Consider the following 22,399-nt stretch of genomic DNA (forward strand, 5'->3'; position numbering starts at 1 on the left):
TGTTTGAAACTAGGGCTATAGGTGGAGTTCAGTCTCTGCGCGTCAACCCCTCTAAAGTAACAATAAATAACTCAAATAGTAATAAAAGTAACTGATTATTTATAATTGATCTCGTGAAGGTGTCTTCAGAATATCTCCAATTTGACGACGAAGATCAGGATAATGCTAATGCCCATAGCCTCATTTCACCGTACGGACCATCAGAGGATCTGTTTAACAATAGAATATACTATTGCTACTACCAACCGAGTAAGATACTGTAGATGAAGTATATGTGCATTATATTGAACAGCTGCAAAAAGCTATTTTGGGGAGGAAATTAAATTGTCTAAGTGCACATAAAATTAGGAGAAGCGCCCGAGATTGGAAATCTTACAACAATTCTGCTGATGAGAATTTAGACCACAAATTGCATCAGTTAGATATTTTAGGAAGGCTTAAGCAAACGAACAGCTCAAAGATATACGTACTGGTCTCGGTTAAGAATCCTTTAAGGAGTCTAAGATACTTTCTTTCTTCAACACTCATTACATATGATAAAGGTTGTTCTCTAAGAATAAGTGAATTAGTAAACTTTTTTCACCCCAAGTTATCGAATAGTCTTACTTCTCTGATGCGAAATGATAACAGAGAGTACAACTTAGAAATTAATTACCTTTAAAGCATAATTTGAATTTAAAAAATGCTTTCAGTTCCTTGTGATATTTCATCTGACATTGCCTGTCCTAGTCGGTCTCCTCCCGTGAAGGAAATGCAGCTTAAAGTTAGTTCGGTACGTATTAATAAACATATACTGTAGGCCACACAGAATTATTTCCCTTCCGTTTAAATAATGTTACAAATATGAAAATCACTTCTAATTTGTTCAATTGAATCTGGCATACCCTTGTAATGTTTTTTTCTGTTTTTGTAATTCTTGGATGAATGACATTTCCACCTGGTCCGTTTTAGGATGAAACCATAGCTAAGGATGAGAAAATAATTGAGGACGTAAAAGAGGTATGTTTGGCTATAGGGAGTGATTATATCAAATAAACAGAACGATTCTAGGGGAGAGACATAAAAGAACCATTAGTAGTGCATCAAAAATTTCATCGGCAACCATATGTGTATTGTTGCTTTGCATTTTTTTACTGTATTGTACTTGGAAGTTGCATACACAAGTTAAATGATAACCATGACAAACATCAAGTCCTGATAGATATGATAGCTGGCTAAACAATATTTTTGTCTTCCAGATCGCAACAGTGAAAGCTACCAGAGGATCCAAGTTTGTCACAGGGGGTGGGGTTGGGATGATGTTAATGGGATCAGCAACAGTTGCTGTCTTTGCACGAAGATTTCTAACACGATCACGAGCGAGTTACTAACGGATCTACTACAAGAAATGTAAAGAACGTTAACCGCAATAGCTGCGCTTTACTGCTTGAAATTTCAGGAGGAGCACGAATAAAATGAACAGTGTCTGCATCCCAAGTAAGGGATTTGAACCCATGACCTCTACGATACCGGTATCGCAGAGGTCATGGGTTCAAATCCTGTACAGGTCTGAATTTTTTTCAGGCCTTATTTTCACTACTGTTTAGGTAGTGTTCATTACCACGAAGGTCGCTTTCGTGCTTATTTCTTAATCTGAAGTTCACATATAAGACTTTCATATATTTACAGTCAGAACCACACTACTGTAACCCTCGGTTCTTTAGATTTATATTATCCACAATTAAAGTTATTTCAAATTTTAATCTAGCTTTTTTAATATACTGTAACACTATAAAAAATTAATATCTAAGCACAAATAAGTTACGTTATCTAATGCCGTGTCCACAAAAGACAACAATTACTCCTCTTTTCTTATTTTTAGTACGACTGTGTTTTGTAATTCAAATTTCCCAACGATACACTTTGTTCATTGTCATAGTTAACATTTCTGAACTTTGTGCTGGCCTTATGTATCAGTTTGGTGCCTTGACACTATGATAGTTCAAGGCTCATTAAGTGATCTGCAACTCTTAGCCGTGATCGTTCCAACGCCTGCGTCGAGTCATTCTGAGGATGGATTGAAAACTCTTGACATCCAATTGATGGCTTTCAAAGTCAACTCGTATCCCCAGAATAAAGCAGCACTCTCAGGTGCAGCCCTCAACAGCACAGGAACAATTCCTTTATACAAAGCAGAGGCACTCTCATTACGAAGTAACTCCCGCAAGGCATCTCGGACTCCCCGTGGGTACTTCCCCTCAGGTGCAGTCCAAATACGGCTGGCTAAAACATCACCAGGAAGGGCCACTAACCACCATATTGTGCCAGCAATGCCCCCAGCCAAGAGCACAGGAAGGGACCCTACGTCATCACGTGAGGTGTCTGGTGGAATAAGTGTTCTTACCAAGTGTTCGTAAGACACAAAATAGCATCCTGATGCTGGTGCAGTTAAGAGATTAGCGGAGAGACCTTTGTACAACCCTTGAACACCTTTCGTTTTTAAAATATGAAAAGCTAAAGAGAATGGACCCCGGTATTTCATGCTTTCACTAGAAATTTGCTGGACTTGAAGCTTACATTTGACATGGAAAAAAGGTACAAATACTGCAGCTACACATGAACCTGAAAACAAGCCAGCATTGAAAAATTCAAATGAGCCCAATTTATCAAAGTTTTGATCTTTACTTTGAAGTTTCAATCCCATACCGTAGCCCCAAAACAGCAAACTCCAGCTTGGCACAGACATAACCATGTGTGGGGTTAGACCCTTAAACAAAGCCACTGCCCCTTCTTTTCTCACAGTCTGCATAATACAATCCAATGTTCCACTAAATTTCCTCTTCTGGGCAAGAATTTCCATTGCCTGGAGACGAACTTTGATAGTGTCTAGTGGGTGTCCCACAATTACTGATATCAAGCCTCCAACTGTGCCTGCTATGGAATAACTCAGGGGGGAATGGATAACTGCATGTTCCTTTGCACTCATTTTCCCCAGATGTATTCGCAACGAGACATACACTTGTGTGAAGTATCCAAATGACTCTGTTCAGCACTGACCAGTAATATATGTATGGTATCACTCTTTCATGTCATATTTCTTTGTTAAAGCTCAATGACCCTTACCTGTGGGGTGGACAAAAAACAATTTTTAATTAAAAAATGGGATAATACACACATATATGAAGAAATAAGATCATGGAGGAAAGATTCATAGAAAGGTGAATGCAGGTGAATGCATTCTTTCCCTGAAATTCTGGAGGTGTGATACTATTTTCTTTTGGCAGTGTTTTTCTATTCAATTTTTCTTACAATTCCCTGTAAACAGTAGACTTAGCTAAGTATTACAAATAAAATCTTCTTTAATTTCTGCTCTGGCAGCTCTTTTCCCTTGTGCCATGTCATTTTAAGACTATTAGCCAAAAATTTTCATTTGTAACAAATTTGTTTTACCAGGTATATCAATGTTCTCAACTTTAATAGGTAGATAATTGCTGAAAAGGAATTTTTTGGGTGGTTCAAAATTTTCAAGTGAAATCTAATCTGAGTGTCAAGCATTCATAATTGTTCAGTGACAATTATGCATAGTCAACAGTCACAGCTCAAATCAATAATAAAGGTTACAAATGTAGGTTGAAAAGTTGCTTGTGGGGTTATCTACTTATCTTAGGGCATTCCTGGCCATGCCCTAACCCAATTTCACTTATTGATTCAGTGATGAAGGGGTGCTTGGATTGAAGGTCTAGGGCTAGGTTATAGGAATTTTCCAGCTATGAGGATGAATTTTATCTGGGGGCTAGCTATACATGGTGAACACCCCAGGATGCTAGACCCCTTCAGGCCTCTCACCAGCTTATTTTGCTGAAGATATCAAACTTACTCACAGGTCACAGGTGAAGAAACACTTGTGTCATTGAGGTCTTGCAGGCTAACTAATATGTTTCTGTTTCCTTAGGGTGTATCGATAGCTTACTGCTAGAGGGCCTTACATACTTATTTTATTTGCAATCACACATGTGTGGATTTTCCAATAAATATTCTCCATGTACATGAGGTTTCCACCCATGTGTACTTCTCACAAACATTGCACCAATGTGTACAGTAAAGTGACAATACTATAGAATCCAAGCTAACTATGCCTTGGTATTTGAGATGACAGTTAAATAATAACACTTAAAAGGATATTTGGAAGGAAAGATTACATAACTTTCAAAGAAAGTCTCAACTTGAACACTCTAAATGCAGACTCTCCTCTATAGTTACCATTAATACTACAGAAGTTGAAAAATGATACTCTTATGGTGATGTGACATAATTATATCAAAGAAAACAGCAAAGCAGAATTTACCGATTGGCCAAGTACTTTGGTAAGCTAATCCAAAAATTTAAGGAAAAAAAGAAATCGCGAAAGATCCATTGGTGCAAGGGAAAATATAATTTTTAAACCATGATGCCAAATGTATTACGTGCAATGTTATGTGTAACACTTAATCTTTCGTCACTCTAGCATGGCTTGTAAAACAGTGAACGATCATATTATGTTGTGTACATTTGGTTTACAGCCTCACTGTTACATTATTCTCTAATACATATAACTAACTTCTGCAGACAAAGGAATAACTTATTTACATTATGAAAGGCCTTTGAGTCCCACAGGAATCTTTCATATAGACATTGCGTAAGTACTGTCTACCGATGAAGTATGGGTTATACGAAAGTTTTGACCACATTTGCATCTCACATTAGACAAAATTGTAAAAAATTAATTCTTACCTCTTAACACCAAATAACTTATCTTCAGACCTATGCAATTTGTACCCTTGTTGCACAATCGTGGTATCACCAGCTCACATAGTCCGCCATGATAACCGTGGGAGACTAGAGAAGAGTTAAGGTAGTCGTTTCCAGGAATGAAGTTTTCCCACTCCGCCCTGATCCTTACTCAGGCTTGAGGACTGGTTTGTTCTGTTTTGTTTTCCTACTGATGCTTGTTGTTTGTTTGTTTCTGTTTTTAAAACATTTAAAATCGCTAGAGTCAGTTTGGCAGGTTTCATTGAAGGGTTTTATAACAAAGGAAAGCGTACTTTACTTATGTCTCAGCAATATCTGTATCAGGGTATCTGATCTTGGATTGGACTCGTTCCGCACACTTGAATCCTCCTAAAATGTTCACCCAAGTTGTCTTTTTCTATTTTGGTTTGAATTTCTGTCGAACTGTGGTTGGAGAGGTCGTAGTTTGGCCGTGTGTTATTTAGATCTACCTATCTGTCAATCTGTCTGTCTAACTCAACATCACAACATATATAGTCATCTGCTATACTGTTCAGGCCCCAGAACCTATCCACCAGATAGCTGTAGCCCACATCACTGACTTAGACATTGTTTAAGTTCTACACACGTTTTTATTTCCATTTCGTCTTAAAGTTCTGTACCAGCATTACAATCAAAACATCAGTGGTTCGTCCAGATAACAGCTAGTCGGTTATATTCTGCATAAGTTATTCAAAATTCATCGGGGTTTAGACTAGGTTGACATCGATGGACCTTTTATGTCCGTTAACAGATATGGAAACAAAGGGTCTTCCACAAGATGACTTAGAGTTAAAACACTGACTTCTCTACAAGAAACTAGTTACAACCATCCCATTGGCACCCTTGTATCTACGTAATTATGTAATTGATTTTGATTAAACGACCCTTTCAAGTTGGCTTCACAAGTAATACACATACACTCTCCTTTATAGCGATATAGTCAGCGGTAACTCGGTGTTAGTACTTGCAGTGGGAATGTAAGCATCATAATATTTCGCCATCAATGACGTCACTACGTTCTTTATAAGCGGTATGAATGGGAAAGGCCCATCACTCGTACTTCCCTGGCAGACTCTGATAAGCTTCAAATTAGGTTGATCGTCAAAATTTTTTTCATTGATAACATATTGTTTGAAATGAAAATAGAGTTTGTAATAATCAGTTTGCTGAAATGTGGTATATCCAGATATGGGAATACCATCCAAGGCACATATCTGAGAAGTGACTTCGTTTAAATCGGGTTTTAGAGATATTGGCTGAAGACATGTAAGTTCCCTATCCATCTTATGCTGTTTTCTTTTGGTTGTTACTAAAACCGAAGACGATTTTATCGGAATTTTTCGGCCTCTTGAAGCCGATTTTTCAACAAATTTTGAGTTGGTAGCCTCCTCTTCGTCACCCCCAGTAGTGCTATTTTTCCCATGGGTGGAACTGTTTCCTCTCTTTCCATAGTTTTCATCACCAGTAGAACTTCCCTCTATCATATTTGCCTGCTTAGTTGCACCTTTCTCCTTGTCATCTGGCTTGGGCATTTTTATGACGATTACGTTTGGTTGTTCATTATCTTCGCCAGAACTAGAAATAAATAGAAGGTTGTGTTTGGCATTTGAAGATCATTTAGGGCATTTCTCACGATTAATATTAGTAATATACTCCTCGACCCTACAGTAGCTCCTACCTCTGAAGCTACTTTTGACTACCTTTCATATGAAATTTGCTTTCCTTTCTCCCTAACTTTTTATATTTCTATTAACCTTTGCAAGGGCTTATTGCTGAAACACATGATCTTCAATTTTTTTTAGCCCGCACGCAAGCCAACTACAACGACAAGCGGAGTTTGAGCTAAATCTTATGAAAACAGGAGTATAATGTTCAAATCAAGCCCTTACACTCACCCAGAATCAGAGAAACATTTTCTGTAGATCCCCACAACTACTAGCAATGAAATTATGGCAACGAAGATCAAAAAGAGTTTCTGCCAGTTTCTCTTTAGCCATTTGAAGACGGAACTCGCCTGTTTTGCTTTGTCTTTCAAAGTGTTAAGCTTTTCACCTTAAGAAAAATTATAGATGAATAAAATAATGAATAAAACGGATCAACAAACTACCAAAAATAACAATATCAAGATGATTACGTTCTGTGGTGACTAGAATTACCACTACAGTCCATTTTTAATAAACCAGGTACACCTGAGTTGTATCGCAGAGGACCCTATTTTTAAATGGTTTTTGTTCTGGTAGACTCTCAATTACTTTTAAAAATACGTTTTTTCAATAGTGTTAATAGGTGCACCAATGTGAAGCTTGAGTGGCTTTAGAAATTCATGTCCCTTACCAGAAAGGGAATTCAACTACTGTACAAAAATTAATATTCATCTCAATCTGAAATTCTATCAAAGAATATCCTATATTTAAGATTCTTACTTGCTACAAAATTCTCCAAGGGATCAATCATTTCTAGTTGTTCATTTGTACACTGATTTACTTGAAACTTGTTCATGTTCGTATGTGCTTGAACACGATAAATGTCCTTTTTTCTTCTGCTGTTTTAAAGGTCCTTGTAAAGCATGGCCGACCACGTAGCGCGATTAGCATTTGCTCTTTCAAAGTGGCTGTGCTTTCTGTTTTCTATATGTTTATTTACTTAATTAATGATCAGTTTGCTATTTTTTTTTACCATAATTTTATTCAGTTTTTATCATTATCAGATCTAAGGAGCAAAAACAAAAAGGATTATTTTGTTTGTTGTGGCAGCTCAGAAGTCACAACCAAAGTGGTACTTATAGCAATTGCGCATTGTTGCACTTATATCCGGAAAGACTGAATCTTTATCAAGAACAAAATCAAGCCATACTTGTCAATTACCCCATATACTCAGAATATTAAAAAACCTTCCCTATTGTGGCCGTCAAATAGTTATATTTAATCAAATGAACTCAGTCGACTGACCTACACTGATACCACGTATTACGCTGCATATTTTAAATGCATCTTAGAAGAATAACCCCCAGACAAACAAAACTCACCAATTCCTCGTCTAAACTGCCTTTTAGTTACAAACTCTTCCTCCCGGTCCTTGTTTTCTATCCTCGTGACTATGCCTGTGAAAATCATTTGTTTTTCAATAATAATGACACTCCTAAAGAGCATTCTATAACATAACATACTGTAACAAGTGTAAAAAAAGACTCAGAGCTTTATTAGTTGACCAACCTGTGTCAGAACTATAGGAAATATTCGATCCTGCGATAAAAAATATCATCACTGGTAAAACAAAGGCAGTTCTCTGCCACATGCTGTCAACTTGAGACCATGTACTGGACTGAAATATATCCAATTTAATTAACAAGCCATGGAAGTAGAGACTGAAAGGTGCATGCGCAAACGAACATAACAGAGAATGATTTGATTATTTCATTATCGATCTTTATGATTCTGACGTAGATAACGAATTGAAGCAAGTAACTCGCTGCCAAGTCGTCTAGGTCGTCCCCAAAATTAACAAATTTTGTTTTCCAGAATCATGATATGTTAATTTCCGTTTTAATCCTTTAGATGATGTGAATCGATGGTGACTCAACTGTACGACTATGGTAAGATTAAACGTCTTTAGTATATACCATCCAGGTTAATAGCGCTTTTAGCACAAGCTGGAAGGAAGTATTATTTACCCCCACTTTAGGGAATAATTGTTAAATATTGCGGGTTTTGGTCAGCAAATACTGAAAATTGGCAGACTTAATTTCATCATGCTTTGTGGCCGTGGAGGTCATAGAGATAGAAATCTGGTAGATGTTTTTTAAACGAACAATTGTAGCAAAAAAGACTATTTTCATCACGTCTGCAATAATCAATTTTTACCAAGAAAATCCACCGTTTTTGGACATTTTATCAAAACAACAGATGAGAATAGTACGAGTCCCATACGAGTGGGGTGAAGTACAAGCAATGAGTATAACGGCCACTTGTATTATATGCAAAACAATCGCATAGGGCGCTTATTATTCCTCTGTTACTTAATCTTCTAGTGTTTTGGTTTTTAGTCTTCGAGTACATTCTATAGCCTTATCTGAGCATCGTATCGATCATATAAGGTTTGTGGGTGAGACTAAAACATCACGAAATCATTTGAGTATATTTATATGAACACATTCATAGTCTCCTCTTATCGGCCCCCGTGTAAAAAATCCATTTACGAAAAAAGAGGCTAGAGTCCAAACTCCGTATAAAATATGTATTAAACTTGTTAAATGAACCACAAAATTTGGCTGAAATAAAAATTCCGAAAGTTCTGCAAATTCCAAACAAAGGGTTAAAAAATTCACGCGAACGAAAGCTCAAGCTCTACTCCGCGAAAACAAACTTAAAATACGCGAAATATGTCCATGTCAGTTTCCAATGTCAAGGCTAGAGTTCTTAATGTGATTGGCTAGTTTATAAAATCACGCGTGGCGCGTGAATACAAAAAAGAGTAAAAAGGGGTGAGAGGAAGAGAAAAACTGTTACTTGAAATTTGAAAACGAAAGAGATTTTCTACACCCAGAGCCGAGCGGTTAATATCTTCAACCGAAGATTGTCATCACAACATTTTTCAACCAAATATTTTTCTATCGGAAATTTCAAAACTTACAACCTGTAAAGAATCTCTCGTTTTCAAATTTCAAATTACAATTTTCCTTTTCCTCTGCCCCCTTGGTATTTCTTTTTGTTTTCACGCGCGACGCGCGTGATTTCACAGATTAGCCAATCACGTCAAAGAACTCTATTCGTGACTTTAAAATCTGACTTGAACATATTTCAATACGTGAAAAATGTTCACGTATTTTTTGTTGATTTTTTTACAGAATTGTTTTAAATAGTTTTTTTAACTTTCTTTCACGCAAATTTGTTACCCCTTTTTTGGAAATTTAAGAAGTTTCGGATTTTTATTCAACTCATATGTTGTGGTTTATTTAACAAGTTCAATCGATATTTTTTTGCGGAGTTTGGACTCTACCCTCTTTTTTCGTGTGGGTGGATTTTTTACAGAACCTAACAACGTATGGCAACTTTTAGCGCGTACTCCTCACCCCTTCCAACCCGACTGGGTCAGTCCCGAACGCAAATAAAAATATTTTTGAAGTCTTGATCAATAAACATCTCTTGGAAATTTACCCTTGTTCCGGTCCCTTCACTTTCAAATGAAGTTCTACTAAAATTCGTTTAGGCACATATGCAATGGAGCAAAGGACGTAAAAAAAGATTCTCTAAAAATTTTTTTTGTCTTCAGGCACTTCTCACACTTATAATCAGTGTGGCTTGTTATTCAAGGACTCCAAGGACGGTGTTTTGCCTCTTCAAACAGAGAAGAATATTGTTTTGATGTTTATATTTAAACTTACAAAGCCATTTCAGCATTACCCTGGCTTATTTTTTTTAACTCGTGTAGCCAGCTACTACGATTTGAAAAAAAACGTTGTTGGTATCATCGGGAAAAAAAAAAAGATTTGCGTTCGGCAGCTAGTTCTCGAATATCTAGTCTTTTTATGGTCCTATTTCTTAGCCCCTTCACCTTGGGAATCAAAGAGGTTAAAATGCATAAAATTCTGGAGAAGATTTATTCAGCCCTTTTTGGTGTCGTGTATACTTTTCTTCTCAATATATTTACCATCAGACGCCTATAACAGAAAAGTGATTATACATTATAATGCAATAGTAAAACAATATTGCAGTTTATTAAGGATAATAGACTTAGGTTTTTAAAACTAACACAATTGTCTGCTGGTAGGTAAAAGTTCGTCAAAAACATATCGTATTTTGCAGGGTGCCAACTTCTTTGACGAGTTTCACGTTCACAATCGCGATAGCTTTTAGTACCAAGATTTGGTTTAATCAAACGCTATTCAATGTATGTTGTTTCTAAAATATTGCTATTCTGTTCCTTGATGCATATAAATGTGGATGAAACGATTTAGCTATTTAATCCACAGATTGAGTGAGTAGCTGCTGTGGTAGTTGCAGCTGTCACCGAAGTCTAAGTCGCAGTGCTGCTGGCTGCTGACAAACTTGGCACTATTTTCCTCTGTGATAGCAATCCCATGGTCTGCCCTCCCGCAATAATCTCCTCCTCCACCGATCATCATCACAGCTCCATCACCACCACTCCAGTCACACCAGAATCCCAAGTAACGACTACTTTGAAGATTGCTGCTGCAGTGCATTTGACTGAAGCCCATTGTAGAAGAATAGCTGCCACCGTAATTGGAGATATAACAGCTTCCGCGACAGGCATTGCTGTTCCAGACAGCACCATATCTGAAGTTACCGTGACTTGTTATGAAACTTCTGAAGGTCCTCCCTCCAATGCAGCTGCTGGTTTGTAACAAGGCTGTGTTGGAGCTGTCATCACTTCGGGTTATTTTGATGTAATTGCCTTTAACTAGCCAGAATGCGGGTGATATCATGTCGTAGTTGTTTGAAGTGCTGGTAACGCTGCCATAAGAAGATGTACGGTCATACCACCAGTTCGCGCTGTATTGCATCCAGTTTTTGCTATCAGCATTAGAGAAACGTGAGATGAGCGTCCAACCGCCACTGTTGGACATGTCACAATATACCTATAAGAATTAACGTAAAATGTGCTCAGCATTTCCATTAGAGTAGAAGCTATAGTTCATGCTACGTTACTTTAAATTACAGACAAGGAATACAAAAACTAGAGACTTAATTGTAAACTAATGATCTATTTGAAGTGATCAACAGTTTATTCTATACATATAGATAGTGCTTCTCGTTCGCTAATTAGCTACTACTTACTTTCGAGCAGGACGGTGACTTTGGGGGTGGATTTGATCGAAAATGTCACGTTTTGCATGTACTTAAACTCTTCTTTATTGTGTCGTTACTGAGCTAAATTTTAATTTTTCCAAAGCTCTCCAATTTTATTTTACTTTATTCTATTTGATTTTTGTAATTCCCATAAGCTCCTCAAACTTCCATCAAACTTCTTTGTTTCACACCAAAACAAGCAATTCTCTTGCATGAAAACCGGCCTGCATTTTATTACCTCTAAGTCGGTGAGTCTATAGTTTATCAAAATGAATTCGAGCTAAATTCTCCTTACTTTTTTTGTTTTAATGTAAATATTCTTCAGAGACGCTCAAAAGAGGCAGTTACACCCTTTTCATAGTTTGTGGTACAATAAACTGCGATGTATGTTACAAATTGAATGTAGGTTAGGAAGAGCGATAGCACGGGTAGCTCCGCAGAAGGGAATAATTGATTGAGTCAGTATCCTGCTTGAACCCGGACGAACAGACGGCCCAATCTTCATCGCTCGAAATTTTCCACAACTATGCAGCAAAATGCTTCTTTAGATTTGGAGTCTCCCAGAGTTACAGAACCTCTTTCGGTTGAAACGCAGTAACTCCTGAGAAGGGATATTTTAATCAACCAAATCAACCGAAAACGGGTTTTCCCAATAGAGTACGAAAAAATGCAACCAAAAAGGAGAACACGAGCATTGTTCCAGTCGAGTCGTATAGAGAAAGTTCGAGTGGGAGACGTCATTAACCATCGAGTTCAACTTTACCATGTATGATCAAAGCTTATTTCGTATATAGCGCAGGGTAAACTTGTTACTTAACGACGTCACATTCTTTCTTAATACAACTCGTCAGGAACGTAATCTGGTAACGAAGGACAGTTGAAACAATAAATATCGAAAGTAAAAATGACTTAGACAGAGAGACAATTTATAGTTCCCTGAAATTCACATGCATCTATAGACCTTACGCCTAGTCCGGATGGTATGTCAAACAATATGTTGAGGTAACCGCAAAAGATGAGGAGAAGTTCTTTTGAAATAAGGAATGTAAACGAAAATAAGGGGGGAAATTTTTCTATATTTAGAGGTGACTGTCTGACGTGAAACAAAGAAAATGATTTGCTTATAATTCCAACCGACAGAGTTAATACCATAATTATTTTACCTTAAAAGTATAGCTATTAACTTTCAACGAGTATGATCCACTTAAGGTAAGACCAGCAGCCCGGAGATCTTTGCATGATGTTCCTGCGACTGTTTTGAAAGGAAAGGACAGATAAAGGTTAATATGTAGCATTCCTGAAGCAAATTTTCGTGCTTGAAAATTGACGTATCGGTGAGAGGCTTCAAACTATATGATCAATATTCCTAAGGTAATAATTTGATTTGCAGTTATTTAATTTGTGCTAGCATTCGGCATGAACATTGGAAAATTTATCGATGCAATATCTTTGAAGTAAGGATGCCCTTGTACTGATCCTGAGAAGCCTACTATAACTTCCACTTTCAATTCCCTCTAGATGGTTTATGCAATCGATCATAAAAGTCAACACTGCTGAAATATTAGGGACCTTAAGACACCATGACGGGAAGCTAGGACGGGGACGGCGATGGAAGAGTAAGACTGGGACGAGTCCCGTCGTGCCCGCCAAAAACAAAATACTTAAGCGGGTAGTATTTTCGTGTACGACGGCGTAGCTGATATTTTTCGCTTTACAACAGCAATGATATCCTATAAAGACGCTAGGAATATTCTTTTGGAAAGCTATAACGATGTATGATCGATGATGATGAATTTGTTTTGTTGTATGAAGGAAACTTTTCGAAGAATCCAGAATTTCCATACGAAGAATACGAAATGTTCGACTTGTATGCTGTGGATGATATGGAATGCAAAGCTGAATTTCGCTTCAGAAAAAATGAAATTCCCCGACTAGCAGAAGCACTGGATATTTCTGAAACGTTTTTTTTTGCCACCAAGGTACAACAACTCCTGGAATAGAAGGACTTTGTGTGCTGTTAAGGCGACTGACTTACCCTTGTCGCTACTCTGATTTAATACCTCGTTTCGGGCGACCAATACCAGAGCTGAGCATGATTTACAACATTGTTTTGGATCACACTTACAACACACACGGTCACAGAATAAGCCAGTGGAACAATTCAATTCTAGATCCTGTGAGTCTAGAGAGGTATGCGGAAGCTATCCATGACAAAGGTGCAGCACTGGATAACTGTATAGGGTTCATAGATGGAACTGTGAGACCCATCTGTCGTCCCGGGGAATTACAAAGAGTCGTCTACAAAGGTCACAAGCGAGTTTACGCACTAAAATTTCAATCATTTACCTTACCTAATGGTATAATTGCAAATATGTGTGGGCCTGTAGGTAAGTCTGTGGTTGAGAACAGACCTCAAATAAAATTGTTGCTAAGTTTTCAAAACCCTTCACGTTTGTAATTTTGGGTTCTGACTATGAATTTGCCGTTTTGGTTTTCAATTTTATTGCAGAAGGAAGAAAACACAATTCCGGTATGTTGGCAGATTCCGGACTGTATTACTTTAGTTAATACACATATTCAGCATATTTGATATTCCTGTTTATGACCTAAAAACCCCAAAATCATACATAGTACTAGTGCACCTTCACATCGCCCTCCTTTGAATTCGCTTAGACAAACACAAGAAAAGTTGTAAACTCCATCCACACATGTTCCACCGTTGAGACATGGATTGGACTTACATTCATCCGTTTCTGAAAAAAAGCGGGTTATAGAGTTTGTTCTTCATTATTTTGTGCAGAACATGAGCATGAGATGGGCTCCTATGCCGATTTATATCCTTTCCTGGAAAATCTTTATTTGCATTAATTATTCTGTCTATAAAGACTTATTGGGGACATGAATCGATGGTTTTGCTACGGTAAATATACTACAGTAAATGCTACAGTAAATGTCTTGCATACCCTGACATCGACGTCCGAAAAACGGAGAAGGACAGGAACACGTGTAATTGTTAATCCCATCAGTGCAGGTTCCACCGTTTAGACAGGGACTACTGGAACATTCGTCAAACTCTTCAAAGCAAGAAAATATCATGTAAGAATGAGGAACATACAGATCAATCCAAGGCGAATTTAGCCGTTTATTTCCACAATCTAGAACAACACTATGAAAGAACATTCTCCAATTATAGCTTTTCCCAAAACTATCCTTTCCAACAGGGAAAATTTTTGCAAGGTTATTGAACTTTAACTTGGAAATCTTGTTGTGGCTCTGATTTCGTAAGTAAGACAAATCATGTCACAGGATTTTCAAAGATTTGTATTTTCCATTTATTAACAGTTAATTCTTAGCTTTCCAGACTCCTATTCCATTCTCCTCTCTTCCAAAGAATATCTTCTTTATGCTATAGGTTCAGTTCAAAATATCAGACTTAATTTGGTTATTCAAGACACCATGAAAGTTATTTCATTTTTTTTCCATCTATTCTTACTAATTCTACTGCATATCTTTACATTACCATCACATGATCTTCCTTTGTGAGTGTGAGGGCAGATACAGGTAAAATTCATCTTCTTGTTAACGCAAGTTCCACCATTCAAACATGGCGAGCTACTGCATTCGTCATAATCTGCCAATATCAAATTAATTTCAAATGCATTTGTCAACAAGAAAAGAAAAAAATGAAAAATTTCAATGATCCATTGAAAAATAGGCCTTTTAAAATGTTAAAACCATCGAGGTTGTCGTCGCAAAAGGCAAACAGAAAAATAAAATGGGAGTCAATAATTTCCTTGTCCATCCTCATTGCAGGTTTATAAAGCTAAGGAAGTGTGCTGCTAAAACGTGCACGTAATAACATATCTTCCAACCTTTTTTACATGTATATTGGTGACAAATCGAGCACTCCACGTCATTCCACATGTATCCATGACTAGGACCAAGAGTGTGTACGCAGTCCTCCCCCTGAAAGTCATTAGGTTGACTCTCCGCCCAGTAACGGAACTTATCTGGACACCCATCCACCCAAGTAAACAATCCCTCTGTAGCAATGTCATTCAAACCGATCCAGGCCTTGTCGCCATTATGTCTGTGTTGAATATAGACATTCTCCTCCTGACTTTCGATAGCGGGCAAGTTGGCACCCATGCCTCTACAGATTGCATTGGCTTTGGACCATGTCTTACAAGTATCACTAGTGTAGTAACATGAACCATTGTAGAAACTCCAACCTGGCTCACACACATCTGAGTTTGGTAGAGAAACAACGAAAGTTCCGTTTGAAATTGAAAATTGTAACAACCAATAAACTTGAACATTGTTCAAAAATATTATCGTATGAATGAGTGGTTGTTGTTCATTGTGGTTATAAAATTATAGGGTAATTCTTTGTTCGTTCGTTACATCATGATGTCACTCTCGATAGTAGGCGTTTCATCAACATATTGATGGTGACATTTTGAGAAAAGCCATCAAACGTCCATTTATTGGTATATTATATTCATACATCAGATTACACCTTCCTTTCTTTTGAGTAACAATTTATGTTTAGGCGAAGTCTAAATCAAATTAATCAAAAAAAGATTTGTTGTATACAATCATAGCAGCTTGCTTTGTATCAAACGTGATATACCTAACCTGGCATAACTGCATACGAAACTGATAGAGGATCATGCTGGTTCACAAATAACTCCTTCACGCATGCTCTGAAGCCAGTCTTGTTGATATACTAAAAAGGCAAAGAGGAATGCAACGGCTGAGAAGATCATAGTTAGATAGCAATAGAAAGCAAGACGTTATATAGAAAAAAAAAATTGTTCAGAGAGTAAGTTGATAAAGTCAACTTCCAAAATTTATATCCTTTTACACTCACGTAACAGTAAGGATATGTTCATTTTGAGCACTACTTCTGCAAAGATCAGACATCACTTACCTCAACCCAGGCTGATACGGAGTTATACAATGGATTAAGGTTTCCTCCATTTGTTGAGTGGTTAGCAGATACCAGAATGGCTGGGGAGTCGTTGTAGGGCTTCTTAAATGCAACGTCCTGATCAAAACGATAAAATAAAAAGAAAACTATAACAAAATCTATATAACACAAAATGGCTAAGAATGCACCCTAAAATACCTTTATGTTTATCAAAGATTCTTTTCTTAATTTAGAAGAAGAGATGAATAATCGCAGGAAATCACATGAAAACTGTCATTTAAAGTCTGCCCTGCGGCATTTATTCTGTATATCGGGTGGATGGCTTTCATGAACTCCAGAGGGAATAAAAAACCCGAAAAAGCGACCGAGCGACCGAGCGACCGAGCGACCGAGCGACCGAGCGACCGAGCGACCGAGCGACCGAGCGACCGAGCGACCGAGCGACCGAGCGACCGAGCGACCGAGCGACCGAGCGACCGAGCGACCGAGCGACCGAGCGACCGAGCGACCGAGCGACCGAGCGACCGAGCGACCGGGCGACCGGGCGACCGGGCGACCGGGCGACCGGGCGACCGGGCGACCGGGCGACCGGACTGAGTGACTGAGTTACTGAGCGACTTAGTGGCTGAGTGACTGAGTGACTGAGCGACCGAGTGACTGAGAAACTGAGAGACTGAGTGACTGAGTTTAAGTAAACGCGTGAGTGATTGAGTGATCGAGTGAATGATTCAGCAAGCTAGGTGAGTTCACAGTTGTGTGAGTGGGTGTGTGCATCGTGTATGAGTGCGTTATACTGTTGAGAGAGTACAATTGAAAAAGTGTCAATACACGTCATATGAACCAAACATACCTTACAAAAAGCATAATTAAATTCTTCGGATGGTTTTTTCCCGTTTGCAAAGTATAATGAGCCATGCTCCATAAACAAGGGCTGATGAAGCTCTTCAAATGCCATCCAGTCCTTTTACAAAAACAAAGGTAAGACAGGATGAAAAATGAACAAATTCATCTTTGATTTAGGAATAAATACAATGAAGAGAAAAAAAAGCAGAAAATGAGCTCGCCATCGTGGTTAAAGAAATTTTCAACAAACTTCAAAGAGGAAAATAGCTGAAAGAAAGGCTTTCTTAAAATTATGAAAGATTATGCAACTTTGTGAAAAGCTTAAAACTGCTTACTACATGGATGCTTTGGTGAGCTCCATCAAAGTTCTGTAACTCCCTGACACAGATCTTAAAGGAAGTTGTCGTCAAATCTTCTACCCAAACAGAAGACGCATCATGCTTCACTCCCCGCCTTTCATGCTGAGCCGACACAAAGACGGTGGGAACTGACTGAAACTTTTTCTGCAGAAACATTGACTCAGGATTAACACGTATAAAGGTACATACAAAGGAACCAACGGCCCTAAGGCTAAGAATTTCTTTGGCTCTTTTAGTTGTCTCGCGGTGATTATAAATTTTACCAACTAAAACTTTAAGGCAATGTCTTGCTATTTGTGCATCGTATTTGATCGACATTCAATTCTACAGGGCAGACACTCACACATATGCTCATTTAGTCGTAGTAACTGACAGACTGCTTTTTTATGTGATATCTTTACGACACAAATTTGTCTGATTGTTTGTTTTTCTTTCGTATTTTATCAGCGCACATCACTATGGGTTCCTCTAATGAAGCGGATAGAACATTTAATTCAGAAGTTAGTTTCAAATTTGACAGAATATAGGCCAGTTAATATTTTTTTGGATACAGTCTCAGATTCTACAACTAGATCGTTGTTAACAATGCGATTCTGAATGGTCAAGGAAAAGGCGACAATAGACAGTTGAGAGAAAACACATTATTGCAAGAAGTAGCCAACGAACCGGAGGCAACGAAACTGTGCGACAGCTCGTTCCAGTCCACCATGTCGGCATGTCCATTTCACCTGACACTCCCCCGTCAGGGGCCCCCTGGTATGCTAACCAATCAACCATAGCGAATGTTTTTCCGTTTTTCTTCTCATTCCTCCCAGCTTGAGTGACACAAACTGTAAAATTGTTTTCCCTTAAATCCTCGACCCAGGCCACAACAGCCTCGTGGACATAGGAGGGATCCGAGAAGTTGACGTGGTTAACAGATATTTGTACGTGAACAGGTTTGTCAGGATAGAAGACATAAGGAACCAGTGGAACCTGTTCACAAACTGCCTCAGCCCAGTTTGGGTGGTGATGAAGACGATGACGACCTTTCTGTGAAGGGAATCCTACAGCCGCGAAAGAAATTACGATAATTTTCAACATCTTGCCGTATTCAAGGACATAAAAAACGGGCCAAGGGAAAAAAAGTTAGTTAGCTTTAGGATAGAATCTTTTGAATATTTTTGCTTACGATATATGACAACCAAAATGTTTGTTAACTGTTTTGAAACCTTCACTTTATTAATTGCTGTCATGTTTTTTTACTTTTGCTACTAGTATGCGCTCTAATGTTTCTCTCAGTTTTGTCGCTTTAAAATCTGCTTTCAAATGGACACTTTGTCTTCGCTTCAACCCGAATTACCTGTACAATCACCCGGGTGATAAAGGGTAAAATTAGCCTTCAAGTGGCACATTTCTCTCTGAAAGATACACTCGTTGTCGTAGGTGGTTCCGTTGGATGAACACACAGGTTCGTCGTACGATGGACAATTATCCACGCATATGCACCTGGCGTCTTTGGGTCCAAATGCCTTGCAGACAGCAAAATAATTACAGGAAACATTGATGCAAGGATCAAGATCTACAAAATACAAACATCAAGAAGATTTGAACTTTTATGAGTACTAGAGGCCCCAGGTAAGCGGATCCCACAGCTGTGTTGTTCTTGCAAACACTTGACATAATGCAGGCCTTTTCTTTTCGTTGGTGCACATTTTGAAAATTACCGGCAAGAACTGACATCAATGCTCACCCGAGACGACGTAAAGAACTACCGATTTTGTAAAAGTAGAAAAATCTGAGTTCGTTCAGTTGTTACTTCCTTTATTTGACTAAGCACTGTTCTGTTAGTCGTGTTAAGCATTGTACCATAACTAAAAGAATCGCACGGGGTTAAAATGGAATTTCGCAAGTAGCAAAGTCTGGTAAGCGGAGAACAAGCTGTATTGTAAGTACCCTACGTTAAGTGTTATGACTAATCATTGTGTTAAATTAAAAATAGGCAGTTATAGTTCCTCTTAAAACATTAAAAAAAGAAACCGCTTAGCCGAAATATTTATCGGCTTTTCTCTCCTACCTACGCATAAGTTATTAAAGCAAAATAAATGTCAATGCTGTTGGTAATACCTTAGCATTGCCTGAATGACTTATCTTTACCTCCAATAACGGCGTAATCAACGGTAGCAGGATCGTGTTGACTTTCCATTCCTGCCAAGTCTTTTACACACACACGGAACGATGAGATCGTTATTTCCTGTTGTAAAGAAACAGCAATCAGATTAATTAAATTGTGTCAGTGGAAGACATAAGAAATTGAAGTAAACAAGGTTTAGTTGAGTCAATAGAAAATATTAGGTTCTTTGTTAAACGAGGTGCCAATGACAAGCACTTGATATATTGTGATTTTTTAGCATTTAAATATTGGTCCGTTTCAGGTGTGTATCTCAGGTAAGCTCCGAGGTTCAAACTTTGAGTGTCAAAGATTTCTCCGGTGAAAAGTGGTCTTAATGATCCAAAAAGAAGTTCCATTCATAGAGGCATAGGTTATAACACTTAATTTACCTCAATCCAAGTATTAAGAACATTATTCTCAGGCTTGATGGAATATACATTCTTGCTAACGTACAGATGATTTACTGTTACTATGACTACAGGGGGTGCATAGAATTCTTCGGTAAAGTTGTGTACCTGTAAAGTTAAAAGTTGACATCAATAGAATTGAGTATTACAGAACAGAGCGAATATCAAAAACTGATGTTACCTAGTTTAAAATGTTTTCTCCGGGTCACTTAAAAGGTGTTCTTGTGTTACTCTAGAGGAAATCGAGCCTTCGACTTACCTTACAGAAGGCGAAATTGTCTTGTTCCCGAGGAGCTGCGCCATTTTCAAGCAACAATTTTCCTTCAAATGTAAGTTGAACACCTCTTTGTGTAAATGCCAGCCAATCCTAACAATTGAATAGCATTTTTTTATACAATTCGGCTGAAAACAACCGGTCAAAAGCGAAAAGTGCTCTTATTCAGAGTAACAAAAGTTTGAAGACCCAGACACACTTATCTCATAATCCGGCTAAAACTTCCTGAATCCTTTTACTTCAGAATTTGTCGAGGGAAAACCATGCAATTAACAAAACCAAAGTATTTCAACATATGTTTCTATGAACTAGAACTATTCTAGTCAAACTTGCCACTTTTAAATTCTGATGCTTTCCATCGAAAGTTTTCACTTCCCTAAGGCACAATCTGAAATAATCCGCCTTGAGTTCTTCAACCCAGACATTCATAGCGTCCTGTGGCTTGTTGCTAACAGAATGACGTACTGTAGCCAGCACTTTTGGGATAGATGCAAATCGCTGCAAAGAGGATAGAGGAGAAATAATTGTCTTGAACTCGGACTTGCATGATACAAATCACGTTTATATTTGACCTTACGAACTGTCAGCAATCTATTAAGTTAAGCACTCTCAACTTGTTGCAAACCTTTGAGTGCTAAGAAAACAAACTTATGAAATTAAATGACACGGATTTACATTAAAGTTCCGCGAGTATAAAGAAGACATTAACAGATACCAGACCACTTACTTTTAAAAGCAGGTTACGCCCCTCCCTTCAGTTTCATATCAATTAAAACGTCTATCTTCCGCTTATTTTCCGCGAATCTCCTCTTTGTCTCAAGTAATAATACTCTTTTCTAGGAAATTCTCTTTTAAAACATTTGAACAATGACAATGGTATAATTGATTAAAACGAGATACAATTCATGAAGCAGTTGACTACACGTTACACGAAGAAATATTTGTAGTTTTGGTGGTTCTGCTCTTGTTTTTGTTGTTGCGAAGAAGATTAAAGGGAAAATTGCCATCGAGTTTTTGTATATATCATAAAAGCTAAATAGGTCACGCGCGTACCTGAACAAAGGTAACTCTTTCACATTTTGTTCCACTGGTAAATGCACTGAAGGAGGCGGTGCCATCCAACATTCCAGAAGGGGCACTTCGAAATGCAATCCAGTTCACGACGGCGGATCCATTTGTGCCAAGTCCCGACTCCAACGCACATACGCGAAAACTGCTCTGTGTTACGTCTGACGTCCACACAACAGCTGAGTCGTGTACGCTGCGAGTATTGGACTCATACCCGATGGACGCTATCACCCTTACATTTCTCGAGCTGGAGAATGCACGAGGGAACTGCACGTTCGTGCAGTAAAGCAAGTCAGGATATGACGCAGTGAAGTTGATCTTTCCGTCTTGGACCAGAGTTTGTCCTAAATAATAAATGAAACGATAGAATTTAAAGCGAATTTAGAGAATAACGGGGATCTCTTCGCATATGCAAAGGTATCTCATCTAATTCTCAGCGCTTGCATGTCAATCTGATCTTCACTTTCGATCCAATCCGTCGATCGCTCATCCCGCTAGAAAATAATTGCACAATTTAATAACTTTAAAAGCAGTTCCTCTTACCTTCAACCATTAAGGTAATTTTGCATACAACCAAAAGCACCGCCAATAAGTGAGTTCCTGGAAACACCCTCATTTTGCGGATAAACAACAGACCATGAAAGGAGCAGCGTTTAAGCTCGTGCACTTCACGAACCCTTTGTGCTTCTAACAAATATTTCACATTACCTTTATATTCAATCTACCATCTGTCGTGGTAACAATTTCTCCATACTTCTTTTCGCGTAAA

At 38.1% G+C, this 22,399-nt stretch overlaps 2 protein-coding genes, 1 long non-coding RNA gene and 1 pseudogene across 3 annotated transcripts; 1 reads left to right on the top strand and 3 right to left on the bottom strand.

The window, feature by feature from the left end:
* Positions 1-117: 117 nt before the first annotated feature.
* LOC136282894 (uncharacterized) lies at positions 118-1,710 on the top strand. The gene is made up of 4 exons (XR_010718478.1): positions 118-249; positions 693-772; positions 952-999; positions 1,239-1,710. It is a non-coding gene; the product is annotated as an uncharacterized lncRNA (long non-coding RNA).
* LOC131788242 (mitochondrial carnitine/acylcarnitine carrier protein pseudogene) lies at positions 1,689-4,847 on the bottom strand (annotated as a pseudogene).
* Positions 4,848-5,714: 867 nt separating this feature from the next.
* Positions 5,715-8,082, bottom strand: LOC131788162 (uncharacterized). Its single transcript, XM_066162577.1, has 4 exons — positions 8,001-8,082; positions 7,814-7,888; positions 6,684-6,840; positions 5,715-6,363 (listed from the first exon to the last, which is right to left on the bottom strand). The coding sequence occupies exons 1-4, from the start codon at positions 8,080-8,082 to the stop codon at positions 5,715-5,717; spliced, it is 963 nt and encodes a 320-aa protein (XP_066018674.1).
* A 2,283-nt stretch (positions 8,083-10,365) lies between these two features.
* LOC131788251 (uncharacterized) lies at positions 10,366-22,334 on the bottom strand. The gene is made up of 18 exons (XM_059105344.2): positions 22,174-22,334; positions 21,616-21,974; positions 20,896-21,060; positions 20,548-20,655; positions 20,271-20,396; positions 19,866-19,962; positions 19,072-19,290; positions 18,396-18,775; positions 17,706-17,873; positions 17,378-17,488; positions 16,528-16,644; positions 16,233-16,323; positions 15,467-15,841; positions 15,115-15,225; positions 14,558-14,668; positions 14,237-14,347; positions 12,758-12,846; positions 10,366-11,383 (listed from the first exon to the last, which is right to left on the bottom strand). The coding sequence occupies exons 1-18, from the start codon at positions 22,244-22,246 to the stop codon at positions 10,742-10,744; spliced, it is 3,453 nt and encodes a 1,150-aa protein (XP_058961327.2). The 5' UTR covers positions 22,247-22,334; the 3' UTR covers positions 10,366-10,741.
* Positions 22,335-22,399: the final 65 nt, after the last annotated feature.

The sequence above is a fragment of the Pocillopora verrucosa genome, chromosome 1 (assembly GCF_036669915.1).
Source record: "Pocillopora verrucosa isolate sample1 chromosome 1, ASM3666991v2, whole genome shotgun sequence".
Lineage (NCBI taxonomy): Eukaryota > Metazoa > Cnidaria > Anthozoa > Scleractinia > Pocilloporidae > Pocillopora > Pocillopora verrucosa.